Genomic DNA, 19,676 nt, shown 5'->3' on the forward strand with positions numbered 1-19,676 from the left:
ACATAATTAATTTTATTGTGAGCTCCAGACTGCACTGGCTCTAAGGTCAACACTTTGTCAATTCATCCAGCTATATAAGCAGATGTTACAGCACATGAGCCATTGTGGCTGCTTTCAGCAGCACTCATGTCTGGTAATTATTTTGAAGCGTTAACTAACTAAATATTCAATATTGTTTATTACATTATATTTCAATACTCCATTTTTCTCACATATCATGTCTCCTCTGCTAAACAGGACCTAAGCTGGAATTGCCCTGCACTAGTCCAGCAATCCATCACTATAAACATCTACCCCAACACTGCACATTACCTAGTTTAATACCGACAGTAAATACAGGTCTCGTATAACCTTTGAATAACATGAAATTATCCATTTGTTGTCAGAGACACGTCTCAATATGAAATAACTAAGTCTGTACTTTATCAAATGTCACTAACTGAGGATTAAGTACCTTTAAAAATAATATCACCTCTTCCTCTCCTCTCCTCTCTTTTTCACATCTTTGTCTCTCTCTGAGTGTCACACATTTCATTATTACTTCTGCCTGAAAATCTGTACTTTTGTGTGTTTGCAGATATTTGATGAGGTCTTTGAAACTTTATAACCACCACTGGGTCGTACTTCTAACTGCAAAAAGAGAAGGCTCTGTGGAAGACTGTGGGAAAATATCTCTAGGACTTGACCTCTGTAAACTCCAAATCCAATGTATTTATATAGCACACATAAAAAAACTGAAAATTTGCCCAAAGTGCTGCACAAAAACAAAACAAAACAAGAGATAAAACGAAAGATAAAACCTCTCACATTAAAACTCTCACATAAAATAAAACAAAGAGAATAAAAAGAGCATATCAATTCACACCGGTCCGAATGCTAATTAAAAAAAGATGTGTTTTCAAAAGAATTTATAAACAGGAAGTGAAGAGGCCTGTCTAATAGTTAAAGGCAGTATATTCTAGAGTTTGGGTGCCACAATTGAAAAAGCTCATTCTCCTCTAAGTTTTCGCCTCATTTTTGGGACAACCAAAAGCAGCTGGTCGGCTGATCTAAGGGCCCACGAGGGAATATAAGGCTGAAGTTCATCAGGAAGGTATGGAGGAGCAAGACCATTTAGGCATTTATAGGCCAACGTTAGGACTTTGAAATTAATTCTGTCATTAACAGGAAGCCAATGAATACAGGACAGGATAGGTTAGATATATTCATGCCTGTGTGTGCCAGGTAAGAGACAAGCAGCAGCATTTTGAACAAGCTGAAGACGTGAGAGGGATGCTTGGCTGACTCCAGCATAATGTGCATTGCAATAGTCAAGCCGAGTTGAGATAAAGGCATGTATTATTTTCTCTAAGTCATACCTTGACAAAGCTGGCTTAAGCTTTGCTATTTTCCTTAACTGGAAAAAGCTTTTTTGCAAAACAGAACTGATTTGTTTATTAAATTTAAAACCCGAGTCCATATTGACTCCCAGACTTGTGACATGCTGTTCGATATGTTGTTGGCTTGTATGACCCAAGCCAACCATAATTAATTAGTGGGTTGCATAATTACCTCTGATTGAAGCTCAAAAGGTTCAGAGCCATCCAAGCCTTGACATCTTCAAGGCAGTTTAAAACGATTGGATGGGGCCTGGATTATTAGGTGCTAAAGGCAGGTAAATTTGGAAGTTGTCAGCAGTGAAGGGATATCTCATGTTTTCTAAGAATAGAGCCCAAAGGGAGCAAGTACAAAAAAACAGAAGAGGACCAAGCATTGACCCTGAGGAACCCCACAAGAAAGGGGGGCTGAGGTGGACAAAACATTTTTAATATTAACACTGAACGTTCTGTCACTCAAATTGGAACAAAGTCAATCCAGTGCTGCACCTTTAAGCACAAGAATCACAGAGCTTCCAGAATCGTTTGCTATAAGGATGTCATTAAAAACCCGTAAAAGTGCTGTTTCAGTGGAATGTAAATGTTTAAAACCAGACTGAAAAACCTCCATAATGTCATTGGTGTCCAAAAATGCATTGAATTGGGTAAAAACTATTTTTTCCAATAACTCTGAAAGGAATGGGAGTTTCGAGATCAGTCTAAAATTTGAGCGGGGAATAAACATGGATGGGTCATATGCAGGAAGTACTATTGCTGACCTCATACACTCAACCTTGTTTACGAAGAAAGAAAGGAACTGATTACATATGTCAGCAGAGGCTTTCAGGGTGGTAGCTTGAGGCACATTTAGAATAGAGCTGATGAGGGATTATGACAATTTCACGCAATGATTTGCGAAAAATATTAGTTTTCTAATTTTTCACTGTATTCTGATAAAATTTCCAACAGTAAGCTGTTGCAGTTTATTTGCTCGGTTGCTCAGTGTCATGTTATATTGACTAAAACGTGTACATTTTGGTCATTCAAGTTTCAGAAAGCATGATTTAGTGTTAGTTCACTGGTTAAAGATGTGTCGAACCAAAGTCTTCAGCCAGGGTGCAGCTCATAAAAAAAAAAACCCATCTGCATGACAGCATGTTGTAACCAACTGTAGTATCAGATTTAACAGACTACGAAATGAAAGTAACAGAAAGCTATTCCTGATGATTAATTTTAAACCCTGCTCATGAACTAACTGCAGGGTGTGACAGATAAATTTGCTGTACTAAGGGATGGCACTGAAACCCACACTGTTTCCATCAGCAGGCAATGGGCGAGCACCTTGCATAGCAGCATTGCTGCCACTGGAGTGAGCACAATTGGAGTGACAGGGTAGTCTCTTCAACTGTGAAAGGTCACTACAATGCCTCTGGGACTGCATTATAGATAGGAGAGCAGCTCTGAGCTTTTTCACACACAAACCATCTGCACATCCAACAGGAAGGGAAGGGGTTTTATTATGTTTTGATTAAGAGTCTCTTTAAAGTTGTTACAGTTAATATATGTTTTTGTAGTGATAGAAAAGTGGACAGCCACACTGTACACTGCTGTTGCGTAATGCGTCTGTGAGTAAACAAGCGAATAAGGCTCATAATAGTAATTTATGAAGGGAAACTGCTCTTGAAGCACACTGGTATATGGAACTTTGCAGGAAATATGGTTTAATCGTGGTGGATTAAACACCAAGGTGAGACAGAATTCATGCTAATGTTATTCAAATATGAAGCATAACTTTGGTCTTCTTTTGCTGCTGGCTGACACTTCCAATTTTGAAATCTGTGAGATCTATCCTTTCATCACAGACAATGTCTGTCTGTGTATATGCTGTGAGGTGAACAAGGGAATCTGATCTTTGTTTACATCTTTTTGTAGAATCTGTTTACCTGCTCTTTCATTCCTTGTTGTTTTAGCTGTATCTGGTGGACATGTAAATGGTTTAATGAGTATTAAGCTGAGATTCTCATGTTTCTGTAAATACCATACATGTCTATATTTAAATAACAGGTCTGGCGCCTCAGAAAAGTTGAAAAATTGGGCACTTCAGTGTCACATAAAAAAAGAAAGAAAAAAGTTGCAAACCCAACAAACTGTACTACTTACCATTTAGAAATGGAAATGGAAAAGAAATCACTTCAGGTCAGCAGACACATAGCCACAGATGTTCTTTTACATAATGAAAAAAAGCTGAAATTTCATGCCAAAGCAAACCCATTGTAGGCTTGGGCACAATATTAGACATATACCATATTTCTCCATCTGCATGCTGATGGAGAAAAGCACTACATAATTTTAAACCTATAAAGACAGGAACCTGAGATACAGACTGAAATACCTTGCCACTTTAGCATCCCCAGCAATCTTAAAGTGAACAAAAAGCTGGCAAGATATTTCAATTTTAATCTCAAGTCATCGCTGACAATGGAATGGGGACATCTAGGTGATGCATACCAATGCACACATTACCAATGTTAGGGTTACAAATGAAGTTGATGCATTTGTGAGATGGGGAGGAGTAGCATTGCAGTCTAGTGCTAGTGAGCTAATACTGTAGGTACTGTAGGTCGTCATACCCCGCACCCCGCAGCTTGATTTAAATTGCATGGAGGCGGAGGGAACAGAGGTAGAAAGTGAGGCAAATGTGGAACCACAGGACAAAAAAACCCCATGTGAAAAATACAAAGCTACATAGCTGGTCTGTTTTCAGAAGCCTGATGGTGTCAAAACATTCATGTCCCAAGGTTTGAGTTTATGTGGCCATGAGGTTTGCCACTTGGCTTCAGTGTCTGAGATTTCAATCTGGTGGTATAAGTTTTGCAGGGTCATCCACCTTGAGGTTGACCTGGGTGTTGGTGCTATCCATGGTTGAGGATTTCTGCAGGTTGCAATCCTGTTTTGGCCTGCAGAAATCCTCAGAAGTCCCCCACCGGCCATGGCTCTGAAAGACTTCTGTACCACAGATCGGAGCATGAAGAAATTCCACCTTTCTCTTCCTCCCTCATTTCCTCCCATGTCTGCGCTTGGGTTGGGACTGTGGGTCTCGGGTGCAGCAAAGAGAGGTGCAGGATGCAGATGAAACCAGTGCCTGCAATGAAGACCCGGTGAAGAGTAGGGACTAATGCGGGGGAAGGGGGTGTCGTTAGGGGTAATGGAAGGGGTGCTACCTGGGGTGGATGATGCTGATGTTGTAAGCCTGTCATCTTTAACCTCCTAGGACCCGGCGTCCACATATGTGGACATCACATTTTGCGTTATTTAGACCAAATACTCAATTTTGCTCTACAAGAGCCTGATATCCACTTACAAGGACATTATACTACTAAATTTTAAACGAATATCCTCATATGTGGCTCTAATTTTTCTGAGAAACAAAAAATCAGGTTAAAAAACAAATCTGGTAATTCTTTGTTTTTACATTCATCAGGTGCCAATATGCCCAAATGTCAAAGAAAAATTAAAAATGCATGCTGTGGAAGAGTTCGGGTCTTGGGAAGTTCCACTTGGCATTCTCAACTTCTTTTTCATGATATCTTTTCTTTGATGCCTCGGTCCAACAGTTTCTTTCACTTTGTCCATAAATTCCAGTTTATTTGATGATTTTTTTTTCTTTTTTCATGTCCTTACCGGCACTGCAATTAGAATTATTACCTGAAGACCAAGAAAAATGCCCAACAGCTTTATTTTCTCAAGTAGAAAATTACAGCTTTTGCTATACTGTCCACTTGATTGTCATATTTTGTTGAACCTTTATTATTTTTTATTTATTTATTTTTCTTTTCATTTTGAGTTATTGCAATCAGAACGGACAGGACCGCGGTCAGTGAAGGGAAATAAAGAGAAATAAATAGAGGTTCCAGGTTCTGGAACACCTTACTCAAGGATGTAGACTGAGTTTGTGATATATATCATATTTAAGAGACGTGCCCCTTGGGCACCGGTTTAGCTCAGTGGGTGAACAGTCGATCACATTCCCCATAGTCACTGTTCCTTGTTTGCTCAAAGGCAACCAGTGCTAATGGGGCTGGGACAAGCAATGGTAGCTTATTTTTCAGATTAAGCTACCTGAGCCAATTCTCCAACAGTTCTCCAACATGAGAGGCGCTGCTACCCCATAAATTCACAGTATTGTTGGACTCTTTTTCTCTACATTTTTAAATTCACTACAGAATGCAGTAATCTTTTAATTTGTTCACTCGGGAACTTCAACTTCTCCGTCAAAGTCAAAGGTGTCGGGTGACACCATAGATCTGTAGCCTGATGTTTGAGAGAAGTTGAGAGTCAGCTGGTTCTCCACATTTGTGCCGATATGAAGATTCGATAACCAACTCAGAACTTTCTCAAAGTTGCCGGTTGATTGTTTGCGCTCTAAGAAAGACTCAGGAATAGAAGGTGCTGGACTGCTTCCTTTAACTGAAAACAAAACACACATTTAGACTTATTTTGTGCTTGATAATACTTTAAATGCTATGATTGATGATATAATTGGACTTACAATCAGGGATCAAAAATTCCTTGCTGTTTCCAAGAAAATGTAATAATTTCTCTATATCTTCATCCAGCTTTTTAATTTTTTGGCTGATTTTTGTATCTAGTTTTTCCTCCTTGCCATCTCTCTTCCCCTGACCAGTAGACCTGGTTGCGAGTTTCACCCTGTCACCAACTAATAATAATCATCAAAACATGTTAATAAAAAAAAAATCATCATTTACAAAATAGGATGAATAGAAACATATTTATTATCTTCCTCAAAATACTCACCCAGTGACTTGGATTTTGTGCCCGTCGCACCTCCCCTAATGTCATTTTGCAGCTCATGGAGTGTTTCCTTGAACTCTTTCATTAGCTCCAGCTCTCTCCTCCCGTACTCCCGCACTAGTCTTTGCTTCAGCACATGTTTCAGCTGCTTCCTCTTGAACATCTCTTCGAATCTCAGGTGCATTTCATTCATGTTTGGACAGAAGAGCTTGCCACTGTTTCCTGCTACTATTTCCTCTATCTTCTCAAACAGCTCTGTCACCTGATTCATATCCATTTTTTTCATATTGTTAATGGCATGGTACCTGTTCTCACACTTCTCAATCAACCAGCGCAGGGCACTATGCTCCCTTTCAATGTGCTCCTCCAAAGATTTATCTGCTAGTTTGTCTCCATATGTGAACAGAACCATTGCGTGTTTCCATACAGTGGCATGAAAAAGGTTCATGTGATCCTCCAGAGTGACTCGTTGAGAATCTCTGAATGTCAGGTCCAAAGGAATGACCAGCAGAATAACATGAACTCCTGCTGGGCTCAGTGAAAAACCTCGGGCAATTTCTTTGTCTATCTCATCTGTGCAGCATGAGGAGTCCTGCCACCAGCCCGGGGTGTCAATCACTGTGACTCGTCGGCCCGAAACCTCCCCATCTTGCATTTGACATTGTTCATTCTGACTAGATGCAAAGACTTCTTTATGCAGGAGAGTATTTCCTGTTGCACTCTTTCCAACAGTCTTCTGACCAAGCAGTATTATTCTCAGTTCCTGTAGCTTATTACTGGAAACTGAGAAGAAAACAGCTGTCAGAGCAAAGTGAAATGGGAAAATGTCATGTTGCATATGATCTGAGTGAGAATGCTCTGTCACTGGTAAGATTGTACATTTATATTTTCTTTTTTAAAAAGTTTTATACAGCTCCACATTCTCTTTGGGAATAGATTTCTGCATTTGATAAGATGTAATTACCTGGACATTGACAAGTTATTTGACATGTGACAGACACTATACTGCTATCATTACCGAATAACCAGAAACATTGTATCTATTACAGTCACTGATATCCTCTAGCATTTTCAACAAATTTTGAAGTATATTTCTGTATTTTGTCCATCTCTGCTATCTATTTAATATGAGTGTGTGGAAACAGCTCTGACATTGCGGCACGTTTTTACTTGTGACACTGATGCTATGTGATAGTGAAGCATACCTCCAAGGGATTCTCGTGTGGCCTTGACTTGACTTTGCCTCAGCATTGCTCCTTCTTTCACCTTCCTTCTTCTCTCTTCGAGGGTCTGAAATATCTGCTGGTCTGGAACAAAGTAGCTCCACCCATTTGCTGCCACAGTCTCAGTGATTTTCTCCAGCAGCTCTGAGATTTGTGTACCATCACTTGCATTCTTATTATCAACTACATGATATCTATTTCCACATTGTTCAACTAGAGACTGTAGGGCCTCCCCCTCTCCTTCGATGTACTGCTCTATGCTGTTTGTTCCCAGCCAGTCTCCTCTGGTAAAAACTATAATAGTGTGTCTCCACACTCCATCACCAAGAAGCTCCACATGTGATGTCACTGCATCTAAGTGTTTGGCATTAAATGATGCATCTGCATCTATCACCAGGAGGAACACATGGGGCCCGGGAGGGCACAAAAACATGCTGCGCATCAGTTCATCTTTGATCGCTTCAGGAGTGTCGAACACAGGGAAGCCTTTCCACCAGCCTGGTGTGTCAACAAGAATGATTTCAGTTTTAGCCACAAAACCCCGGCAGGCAACAGACTTTGGCATTCTTTTTCCATCTTCCTGGTCTTTGTACCCCAAGATAGTGTTCCCTACAGAGGTTTTCCCAACATTACGGCTTCCCAGAAGAATCATCTGGAGTTTTGGGATATGTTTCATCTCTTCTGTTATCGGACAAAACAACGATTGGTTAGGCTTGGAGCTTACAGCAGCTTATACTGAGATAAAATTATCAAGGCATATGCAGGCCAGTAAAATCACTGAATCGCAACGGGCAATGGAAGTATGTGGTAATAGAATTCATTAACATATTCAACACATTAAAATACTGGACTTTAAAAACTGGAAATGTTTGTTATTGTAATGTTGTTTTAACACAGAATTTTATGCGATTTTCTGAGGTATAATTTATTCTTTTTTTTTTCTAGATGCATGTATTTGTTTGTAAAATGTCCCTTTATTCAGTCTTTCTTTGCATTAAATGTCACTTTTTTCCAGGTTCTCCCTGCACATAATGCTGAAATAAATAGTTTGACATTTTCAGATGCTTAAGTTAGACTGGCATTGCTTTCACGTCTGTATGCTTAACATGCAGTTTTAACAACCTGATTTTGTTTGACTTTTGCAAAATCCACCTAACGTACTACTATATGAACCTTGTTTAATCCAGTCTTTATTTTAATGCACACATCTATCCAGTTGTATTAACAAATACTTTTACAGGACGTTGTGTGGTGGATTATTTCCTGGATGGGCACAGTTATGATTCTGGGAAGTTGTATGTCCCATAAAGTGGCAAATTAGTCCTTTCATCTTGATGTTTGCATTGATTGAATAAATATGGTACCATGATTTGCTGCCATTATGTCATAATATATAATACAGGGGATGTGTTTGAGTGCTCCTTCTGTCACACTCACCTGGAATGAGTGTTTTCATGTGTTGTCTTTGGTCCTCGGCCTTCTTCCTTCTCTCTTCTGCTCTCTCAGCCACCTCCTTTTGCTTCTCTTTGATGACTTGGAAAATGTGCTCTTCTACCTTGTAGTAACTGCCACCATTGTACCACACCATCTCTTCGATCTTTTGCAGCAACTTTGTGACCTGAGATAAGTTATTCTTGTCCTTGTTATTAAACACATGGTACCTATTCAAACACTTTTCTATTAACCACTTGAGTGCCTGTCCTTCACTTTCAATGTGTTCTTCTATTGTCTTTTCCCCGAGGTAATCCCCGCAGGTGAACAGCACCATCGTGTACCGCCAAACCCGTTCACCTAAGAGCTTCATGTGTTCCTCCACAGTCGTCTTCTGCTCCACAGAGAAAGCCGAGTCTATTGGAATAACGAGGAGAAAAGCATTTGGTCCAGGCGGACACTTGGATGCATTGAGTTTAAACCTTTGCTTGTCCCCCTCTGGGATCTCAGCAAGGGAGAGGGAGCTGCTCCAACCCGGAGCATCAATCACAGTGAGCTTCCTGCCGTCCACCAATCCATGTCTCACTTCAGACTGAGCTGTTCTTGTTCGGCCACACTCAAATCTCTCCTTTCTCAGAATGGTGTTACCAGATGAACTCTTGCCAGCCCATCTACTCCCTATGAGTATGAGCCTGATCTCAGTCTCCTCTGAAAAACAAAGAAAATATTGAAACTTTTTTGTTGCAGATAAAAAGAAATAATATTGTGTTCTTATTAGGATTGTGAAACAACTTATTTGGATTAATGATAATGCAGCTTGTTGTGACCAGATTGGCATAGAAGCTTTAAAATAGAAGGCGGGCTTATCTCCTCAAAATGAGGAGCAGAATAGAATCCTTCAGCGTGACATTGTTATCACCACAGTTGTCTCCACTGCTTTAGATGATTGACACAAGAGGAACGTTCTAAGAAATTTGTGCATGGGAGAGTTATTTCTGACCCTTTCATTTCTGTCTGAGGAATAACAAGTCAAAACTAAAATAGTGAAACATTTTTAGAATGACCCTGAACCAAAATAAATAAGTGATCAGAAGCAACAAGAGGAAAAAGAGAAAATATTAATTCAGATAAGAATGCCTCAGTCCCACTTATTGACAAAATATTCAGTTGAAACAGCTGAAAAGCGTAGGCTATATGATGCAATGCAGTGCAACACACAAATGATCTTTTCTGGCATCAAATATATAAGCTCAGACGATACTATAGAAGGCAACGAAGAAAACTGCAGTGTCAAAACACAATTAAGAAGTTAACCAAAAGCAGAATTTTGCAGGGCTGTTTTTCTTTGGAAAGTTTTTCTCTCAACTGTATTGACATATACAAAGCTTCTTGGGCGGAGCTCTCATAAGGAGGAATGTTTGTCAAAAGGTTGCTGGGAACTCAAAATGTTCTTTCCTTCCGGGCAAAAAAGGAAATTCTGGCATAACTGGTTTAGTGGCATGTCTCCTGTCTAAAAGCAAATGCCCAGACTGGTGTTTTTGGTTTTGGTTCTGTTTTTGTTAGCTAGTGTCTAACAGGGCTCTCAAACCTACAACTACATGCTCCAATTGCAAACACATGAATTTTGTCTATGACCTCTAGTTATTGAATCCAAATCCAAACAAATACATTTAATAACAATTTAGGAATGTGTTTAACAGATTTCTTTCTTTCACATCATTGCTTCTGAGTAACTGGTATTCACAATCTGCAGTGAAAAATTAGCAAACAACAAAAAAGTGGATTGTGGATAGACTTTATAAGTTGTTTCACCTTGTGATAAGCCCCAAGTACATTTCACAGCTCCATGCTGATTCATTTTTATTCAAATTGCTTCAAAAAAGTAAACAATATTTCTCAATTAACTTACCAAGATTGTCTTCCATTTTTCCTACTTCTGTTTTAAAAGTGCCTTTGAATGGTCCCAAGCTCTTCACTGAGGTCGAGTGGATAAAGTCTGTATTCAGGCATATTTTAGTACGAGTTCTTGCAGCCTTGACTGCATAAAGTGTGACTGAGAGGGCAAAGTGTTTGTATCTAAATCATCACAGCAGTGCAGAAATCCAGACTAACTGGTTTCAGACAGGTAGTGAGCGGTAAATGTTATGTCAGTTTAGCCACAGTAAAGCTACATAACTACACTACATCATTCAATAGAAATCATTACATTTGCTTTTTTTTTTAAAAAGTAAAACATCTTACTATAGCTTATGGAAATAATGAGTGTAGTGGGTGTTTTAGCACCAAAGGCCATAAATAAAAAATATATTGATTTTTAATTGAAGAAATTAATTTAATCAAATCCAAAGATAAAATGTTTGTCTACATATACAGTATATACATGTATTTCCAGTGATGTACTTTCAAATTACAAAACCATTACATATTCAAGGATGAGTCATCCAATGTGCCGTGCTCCTGTAATTATCCTGACAGACACATAATGATGTTGGGTCTCCACAAAAAAGAGCATCATTCAAATCCAGAGCATAAATGAGCCTCTAGGGGATTGTGAAATTATAAACCTGACTTTCACTAAGTCAGCTGAAATGGAATAGACTATTATTTGTATGCAGCATAGGCTAAAGAGTGGCCATGATAACTTCATGGTTTCCATTTGTAGTTGTTATCCGTCTTTAAATCATTAAAGTCAGGCATAAGACAATCAAAAATACACGAGTTGTAGAAAACAAAAGGTAATTTGGAATAGAATACAACAAAGAAAATGACACCATCTAAAAGCATTTTAAAGTGAGAGACCTGTAAAATTTAAATTACTGAAATAATAATTCAATACCATATGGTGGACTTATACGACAGATGCTTTTGGCTCTTTATCACTCTCTATTAATATTTATTTGGCACTAAGGAAGTTCTGTTTGTTTGACTGACTGGCAATAGCTAAACAACTGTTCTTACATCATGCTAGCGGCATTATGTTGACTGAACTACCACAGGGGATCACCTTATGCTGGAGCTTACAGAAAATACTAAACTTGGTGTAAACTCTAAGTGCCAGGGTATATCTGCTTATCCAACAGATTGGACATCTCCATCCACGACAGGTCCCACTGCACTTCCGTCACGTCCTGCTTAGTTGCAGGAACCGGCACTGCTGGCACGTCTTCTTTGGAAAATGGCCAACGTTTCCAAGTACCCAACATCTGGTATCTTAAAAAAATAAACAAATGATAATACCTGAAGCATTTGACAGCTTGTTTGATTTTTGAGTCATGCTAAGACATCATCTGTCTAACAACATATATACAACTCCTGGGTACTGTAACTTACCTGTAGCGATAAAAAAGCCAGACCGATAGAGGAATAAGAAACAGAAATACAAGTCCAACAGACAGGATAATCCATTTCCAGTAGCCTGTTGACAAGAACAAATAGTATTTGTTTCAGTGCAAAAAGGCTCAACCAGGTTGTACCTGAAAATACATTACTGTTCCACATCATTTAGTCTCATTTCTTTTCTATTTTTTAAGTCTGATTTCTAATTAACAGCTGAAGAAACCTGCTAATGGGGTGCAAAGTAATGTGATTCACAGGGTGCTTTTTTTCTTTGCTTGCATACCTTGAATTACTGTTACATCTACTACAATAATCAGTCAAAAAAAAAAAAAAGGACAGTTGAATAAGTAGGCAAATTAATACTCGAATTATATTTTTATGAAGTGTTACCAATATAAAAATAGCACTTAACGTTTTGGGTTTTCATTTATGACTTTCTGTGATGCATGTGGAGCACACAACAAAGGTGGGCTCACTTCATTCAGAAATGTGGCTAACCCAATCAATTATGGCAAATAGCACAAACATTACCAGTACTGTTTCTAGCTTATGATTGGGTGAACAGGCTAATGTTGCCCAGTGTTGAGCGAGAAATACAGAGCTCTGAAGCAGACCAACTCTAATCTTAGATATAGGATGAGATGCCAGCATCTGGCCTCAAACTTGCAATTTTTATACTAATAGTTTGTCTAACCTCTGGCTTATGGTTACTTTCTAATGGTTGTTGCTTCTACTAAGTCATCCTGATACAAAAGGCTAAAACTAGGCTGATGGGATATCACTAGCATAGGGATATTACAACAAGTAAATTTTAGATATTTTTGCCAGTGTTATTATCATAATTTGCCTCATGCTGAAAACCTTTTATAAGGTTTTTACTATGAAGGAAATTATGCGCAGCCAGGCTTTCTTTGCAATAGCTGGCTTGAGAAAACTTAAAATCCCAGTCAGGCTTACTGGATATCACAATGGTACTTTTAATCCAGCTTGCATTTCACACAAAATATTCTTCTTCTGCTGCACAAAATGATCCATATGAGTGCTACCTACTCCAGTCATAGACATTATTGGAAGATGACGATGATAAAATGGTGATAAAAATGTATAAAGAACATAAAAAAAAGCAGCAGGAAATTATTAATCTTGTAATTTTGCGCACAGAGCAATAAAACAAACATTTTAAGTTGAATTAATTATTTTAATCCTATTTTAATTTTTAACTTGATGGCTGCAAATTAAAGCTCTGAAACTGTAAACATTTAAAGATTAAAGGTTAGTGTTCCATAGCCTCTAAAGGGAGCTGTCGACAAAGGTTGCTAACTGATCTTAATCTCCCTTCGTAGTACACCTCTCTAATGGCTCATTAGGAAATGACAAAGTTGGCCTGGTATCGTCCCAGGTACTTGTCATTTATTTGTAGTGTTTTGGTTCTGAGGAAATCCCAAAGTTTTATTTGACATTATTAGAAACATTCTTATGACTCTATCTCCTGCTCTGACTAGTCACTCAAATAAAGAGTGTAAAAACTTTCTTTGCTTCTTTGCTAATAAGATCCAACATTTCAGAGCAAACATTACCCATCCTTTCTCTCTTCTCGCCGCTTGCCTTAACCGCCCATGTGTCTTTGAGAGCTTTGCACTGATATCTGTGAATGCTCTCATCAATTTAGTTGATAAAATGAAACCTTCCTGCTGCCCACTTGACATTTTACCAACCCCACTATTAGGTAGTGTGTTCTCAGGATAATTAACATCTCATTTAGCTCTGCCAGTGTCCCTTCCTATTTTAAACAGGCTATTAGAGGCCCTCTTAGAAAGAAAAAAAAGTGACCTTTTCCTCCATCACAATTTTAGACTGTTTTCAAAATTGCCTTTTATTTCCAAATTTTTTTAGAAAAGATGGTTTCCAGCCAGCTTATGGATGCATAGAGATGCAGGTGAACACTTAGCCCTTGTTCTGTCAGATATCTGTGTTGCCTTTGACACAGTTTATCATGAATCAGTCATGAGTGAGGATCTATGGGTCAGCTCTAGATTTGTTTTCCTCTTATTTGTCTTGAGCTGCTTCTGCTAACATTCTGTCTTCTCTGGCCATTTTATCTTGTGGTGCATCCCAAGGTTTGCTTGTGGGAACTATTTTATTTACCCTGTACATGCTTCCACTAGGACATATCCTGAATGACTCTGAAGATAGCCCATACCATTGTTATGCAGATGATATTCAGTTGTACATATCAAACTCAAACTTATAGCCAAATCAATGTTCTAAAAACTTAATGGAATTGAAAACTGTTCTTATTTGTGCCCCTGATAACTTCGTCCCCAGAGTAATTGAGAATCATGGACCCATTTCAGCTTCACTTCTGCCCACAGTGAGAAATCTGAGGACACTTTTGATCAGGCATTCAGTTTTAAAAGGATCTTGGCTGTCTTGTGCAAACGTATTTTTATCATCATTGCCTGTCTCAGATATATTGTCTCTCAGTGTGAATTGAAAATGATCATTCATCTTTTTATTTCAACATGATTCGATTATTGTGATTCATTATTCCTACTCTGAGCAAATCCTTCCTGGATCGCCTGGAAATGGTCCAAAAGGCTGCTGTGAGGCTGAATCCTCTAAAAGCTCTCATCAGAGTCAAATTCTTCTTCTTTATTGTTCAGTTTACAATTTTGGTGATCACTTTTAGACTTCTTAAAGGTCAGATGCCTCCCTTTATTCATGAACTACTGTTTAATAATTTTATCTTATATTATATTGTACCTGTAAAGCACTTTTGGACTTTTGTTCTTGAAAAAATCTATATAAATAAACTTAATTACTTACTAACTTATTGTGTTTCTATATCAATTTTTTCCTTGTGACTTTGGTGTTTGTGTTATCTCCTTTGTCTTCTTTAACCACTTTTATGACTTTTGGTGACTGCTCTTCCTTGTGTGCATCAAACCCTTAACCTCCTCCTTTGCCTTCCTACTGGTGGCCTGATTGTTCCCACCTGTGTCTTGTTCCCACCTGTGATTGTTCCCACCTTGGAGTCAGCCTTCTGTGTGCATGCAAAGGCTTGGATTTCCCTTTTTTACTTCGCCTGTTCATTCCATGGGTTTTTATTTCTTCTCCCTTCTTATGAAATCACATTTCTACCTTTTGGAGCTTATCTTGGGACTTTTGTTCAGCCAAAAAAGGCTGCATAGGCTGGATGCTTCTGTTACCTAAAAGGCATTTGAACAAAATGTAAAAATATAAACACAAATCATTACGTTGAGATTATACACCTGACCTGGGGTGTCGCTCTTGGGTCTCACAGATAACCAGCTCTCTGTACTCTCCATCTTTAGGGCCGGGGATGCACACTTGTAGGAACCTTCGTCTTTTTTTGTTACGTTCTCAATAGTCATGTTTATCTCATCGTTTGGACTCGAAGGCATCACAGAGACGACTGCTCCGTTTTTGAAGAAGGTTGTGTCGTTGTAGTTTGTTGTTTTGTACTGACAGTACAAAATTACTTTATCCCCCTCAAATACAGGGAAGGCTGGAGTCTTCATGATGATATTGTCATCTGTGGGATAAAGATAGTACACATAAATAACTCCTTACTTTTTTTTGTCACACATAAAACAAAAAATGCTCTCCCTCATACGTCACATTTAAAACCCCACCGTGTTATAATTTGTCTCTGGTGTGTTTTCCCCATTTTGTCCAGAGGCAGCAATACTCACAGCTTGCTGAGATCCTGACTGAGTTGCTGCGACCCTCAGGTCCCTCACACCAGTACAGCCCACTGTTCCCAATGGTAGCATTGAAGACACACGCATCAGTCCTGTTTGTGATAACAGCACACTCTAGTGGTGAACATTGGTCACCTTGGACAGCTTTTCTCCTCTGTGTACAGTCTGGAGAGTAATGCCTCAGCTTCCAGCCTTTGGCGTTCGTCTGAGATGAGGGGCAGCGCATACTGAATCTCTCCCCACTAAAGATGTATCTCGTGCTGGGAGCCAGAATCAGCGAGGGAGGGGTCAGCTCTGGAGTTGAAAGACGCAATAAGATTAGAAGAAGAACCAGAGCACTTTCATACTGTAGCAACTGGCAAATGTTTCCATGTTAAAGTTTTACTCATGAATATCATTATCATAAATGCACTTGCGGGCCTTGTTTGGCTGCAGAATAAGTGGCTCACATGGGAACACAACCGCTATAACTACATATCTCTGGAAATTACATTATAATTATTGCACGATTACATTTCATGCACCGCAGCAATGTGCAGTAATGAAAGAAGAAATCATATTCTGAAGTTCAGCTGCAGCAGGGACACGGGAATCCACAGATGACTGGTACATTTTGTCCTATTGAGGTAATTGACTTTTCTTATGAAACCCAACTTAATTTTCATACCACTTAAAATTTGATACAGGCATTCACGTGTCCCTTATGATCAGTTTGGTGATTCCCTCAGCTTTTCTTATTGGAATCTAAATCATACAAAACGTATTACTTACTGATCTGCCTTAGCTGTCCTTTGTGCAGAGAATACTGAATGAACATGACAGGTAAAGTGGGTTTACTTTGCATTTCCTAATTTTCTGTCATATAAATAATGTAACAGTGGTAGATGCTCATAATAAAGGTTTGAAGAATGGTTTAAAATTGAAATCAGAGTGTGCCCGTATAATCTTTGTGAAGCAGAATCTTAGCCTGCAGACTACCTGAAATGCTAGCAGATCTTTATAATATCATAGAGAGTGGATATCATTAATATGGTCATGTTAGACACACAGCTTGGGCTGAACCAAAATCACACCCACATTCTGGTTTAACATTATGTTTTCAAGGGTCAGCCAATCAGAAGAAAGTTGGCAAAGAGGGAGAGCGTTCTTTAGGAGAAAAGAAGATAAAACAGCATAATTTAGTTGAACTGAAGGGTTGCACTAAGGCCCAGTATATGATAAATAAGGAACTGTAAACAATCCAAAAGATTCTTGAATATAAATATAAGGGGCGTGAAATTAGCATAATGTTTTCCCTTGTAAAAGTTTGTTTTTTAATTAATTTAAATATTTTGAACATTATGATCTTAATCTCGGTTAAACCAGCAAGAAGATTTGGGCTCACAAACAATACACAACACAGCAGATGTTGTAGCTGCTCACCTGACACGATGAGCTCCACCGGCTGGCTGGATGTTTGTCCTGCTTTGCACCTGTAGCTGCCCGCGTCCTCCCTTGTTACAGCGGTGATGAAGTAGCTGTCATTTGAGACCACATGCCTGGGGTTCAGGGTCAGAACAGTTTTTGGTTTGTCCCACTCAAAGCCCCACTGAGCAGTGGAGTTTGACTCAACTGCACACTTCAGCAGCACAGATTCTCCGAGGTAGACTTTTGACCCTGGGGGCCACACGGACACAACAGTCTTTAGAAGACCTGCAGGAGAACGATAACTCCGTTGGCGTCTTTCTTCTGCTTATGACAGACATATTGTACTTATGTGTGATGATAACATCTGCCGTACCTTGCAGCGAATCAGCTTGGAGAACAAATGCAGCCATACCTGAAATACGGACAAAGTGTTTCACAGAAACAGTCGATTAATATATATATATATATATATATATAAACACCCAGCACGCCCCTGCGGGCGGTTTATCCTTCAAGCTCGGGTCCTCTACCAGAGGCCTGGGAGCTTGAGGGTCCTGCGCAGTATCTTAGCTGTTCCCAGGACTGCGCTCTTCTGGACAGAGATCTCCGATGTTGTTCCCGGGATCTGCTGGAGCCACTCGCCTATCTTGGGAGTCACCGCACCTAGTGCTCCGATTACCACGGGGACCACCGTTACCTTCACCCTCCACATCCTCTCGAGCTCTTCTCTGAGCCCTTGGTATTTCTCCAGCTTCTCGTGTTCCTTCTTCCTGATATTGCTGTCATTCGGAACCGCTACATCGATCACTACGGCCGTCTTCTTCTATCCATAGGTCCCTCATGAATAGGATGAGGGACCTATGGATATATATATATATATATTTCTATCCATAGGTCCCTCATGAATAGGATGAGGGACCTATGGATATATATATATATATATATATATATATATATATATATTTTTTTTTTTTTTCTACCACAGATTGTTCCTGTCACATCAGTGACATTTTGGGTACAGTATGTTTTCTCTATTCTCTGTCATTCATGAGTAAAATGTATCAGCATGAACACCACAGGCAGCTCAGATGGCTTATTCCCACATGGCTGCATGCCAGAGAGTCAGTCATGGTCCACTGCTGTTTTTTATATTATATAATCAAGACATAAAAATATATATATATTTTAAAGTAAGTGTCTACAAGTAAATTTAAAACATCTAGAAGCAGTAAACCTGTGCCTATAAGGCATAACAATCTTTCGCTCTTCTAAGGAGTTGCTTTGAAGACCATCTGAGCCACATCTCTTTGCTAACACTCACAGTTACGGGACTGCCACACAGTTTGACAGAGAGCAGAGCTTCCTATGCCTTAATGAGCAAACTCTTTAGACAGTTATCATCCCCATGGGAACAGAAGGAATGTACACAGATTTGCTGTATTTTCCTGTTACACGCCCACGCTATACACGCACATATACAACAGTGTCACATAGTGCTACTATGACCATATAGTTTTAAAATATAACTCATGGCTGCCTGGGATGGAATAGCTTGCACAACAATTTGACAGCTCAGTCCAAATCATTTCCATTAGCCCTATTCAGATTCTGGCTGGTGCACATCATTTTAATTTAACACTGTCTGAAAGTTCCTGCTGCAGGCTAACAGCCTAGTAAAATTTATAACCCCGCATACCATACTACTGATATCTGCATCAAATAAGAGTGCTCGGCTTTGGCTCTGTGTCAGCACTACTCTGACAGCAGAGTGCAGATGCCTCTTAAACTGCTGGGACATGGTTTTGTCCACCGGTACCAAGAGTTTTGTCATGACAACGCTCGTTTTTTTGGAATTCTGCCCAGCAGAGGTGTGACAGAAGGTGTGTGACAGTCAATCAAGTGTTATCTGTGATACTCACCCAGCAGCAGGAAGATATGGATGAGGTTCATTTTGTCAAGAATTGAATGTCCAGAATTAATGTACAACTCCCCTCCTGTTCTTTGGAAAAGAAAAAGGAAAAAGCTTTTGAGATTTCCACAGTTAAAATGATGTATATTTCAGAAGTCCCTGTTATTTTACGAAGCCGGTTTTATTTCAGAGGCTATAAGACAGAGACTAATTGGATCTCATAGGAGGGGTTTCACCCAACTCTCACAGCAAACCACAGACAGAGATTATCATCTTGGTGGAGATATTTCCTTCCTCTGTCAACTAGTTAACAGGTGGAGCCTTTAGGCTGACAAAAAGGCGGAGAGGGGAAGATTTAAACCCACAGCACATCCAATTTATTATCAGCAAGGAGCTTAATTTTCCCTTTCTTCTTTTTTATCTTCTGTTGTTGTGGTCTGACCTTACAAACTTGCTGCAGAGGTGAAAGTATTTCTAA

At 39.3% G+C, this 19,676-nt stretch overlaps 2 protein-coding genes across 3 annotated transcripts; both read right to left on the reverse strand.

Moving 5' to 3' along the window:
• Positions 1 to 4,888: 4,888 nt before the first annotated feature.
• LOC147301208 (GTPase IMAP family member 8-like) lies at positions 4,889 to 10,855 on the reverse strand. 2 transcript variants are annotated; one of them, XM_086283835.1, is made up of 6 exons: positions 10,731 to 10,855; positions 8,828 to 9,529; positions 7,373 to 8,071; positions 6,171 to 6,950; positions 5,905 to 6,072; positions 4,889 to 5,822 (listed from the first exon to the last, which is right to left on the reverse strand). In XM_086283835.1, exons 1-6 carry the CDS (start codon positions 10,744 to 10,746, stop codon positions 5,602 to 5,604), a joined length of 2,586 nt encoding a protein of 861 aa, XP_086139961.1. In that variant the 5' UTR covers positions 10,747 to 10,855; the 3' UTR covers positions 4,889 to 5,601. The 2 variants fall into 2 exon arrangements, with proteins under 2 accessions (XP_086139961.1, XP_086139960.1); XM_086283834.1 differs by having other exon boundaries at positions 6,171 to 6,965.
• Positions 10,856 to 11,214: 359 nt separating this feature from the next.
• LOC147301209 (cell adhesion molecule CEACAM1-like) lies at positions 11,215 to 19,239 on the reverse strand. The gene is made up of 7 exons (XM_086283836.1): positions 19,209 to 19,239; positions 17,663 to 17,701; positions 17,305 to 17,574; positions 15,874 to 16,176; positions 15,435 to 15,713; positions 12,152 to 12,236; positions 11,215 to 12,031 (listed from the first exon to the last, which is right to left on the reverse strand). Exons 1-7 carry the CDS (start codon positions 19,237 to 19,239, stop codon positions 11,869 to 11,871), a joined length of 1,170 nt encoding a protein of 389 aa, XP_086139962.1. The 3' UTR covers positions 11,215 to 11,868.
• Between the last annotated feature and the right edge of the window lie 437 nt (positions 19,240 to 19,676).

The sequence above is a fragment of the Aulonocara sp. 'chitande type north' Nkhata Bay genome, linkage group LG23, assembly GCF_057382095.1.
Source record: "Aulonocara sp. 'chitande type north' Nkhata Bay isolate Kocher_YH1m ecotype deep benthic linkage group LG23, A_spYH_male_GT1.1, whole genome shotgun sequence".
Taxonomy (NCBI): domain Eukaryota; kingdom Metazoa; phylum Chordata; class Actinopteri; order Cichliformes; family Cichlidae; genus Aulonocara; species Aulonocara sp. 'chitande type north' Nkhata Bay.

Coding starts and splice junctions, on each gene's coding strand:
- LOC147301208 (XM_086283834.1), bottom strand. Junction 8,072..8,827: donor CATGAAAACACTCATTCCAG/GTGAGTGTGACA, acceptor GTCCGATAACAG/AAGAGATGAAACATATCCCA. Junction 6,966..7,372: donor CACACGAGAATCCCTTGGAG/GTATGCTTCACT, acceptor TTGCTCTGACAG/CTGTTTTCTTCTCAGTTTCC.
- LOC147301209 (XM_086283836.1), bottom strand. CDS start 19,239: ATGAACCTCATCCATATCTTCCTGCTGCTGG. Junction 17,575..17,662: donor CCAAGCTGATTCGCTGCAAG/GTACGGCAGATG, acceptor GTTCTCCTGCAG/GTCTTCTAAAGACTGTTGTG. Junction 12,032..12,151: donor TGGCTTTTTTATCGCTACAG/GTAAGTTACAGT, acceptor TATTTTTTTAAG/ATACCAGATGTTGGGTACTT.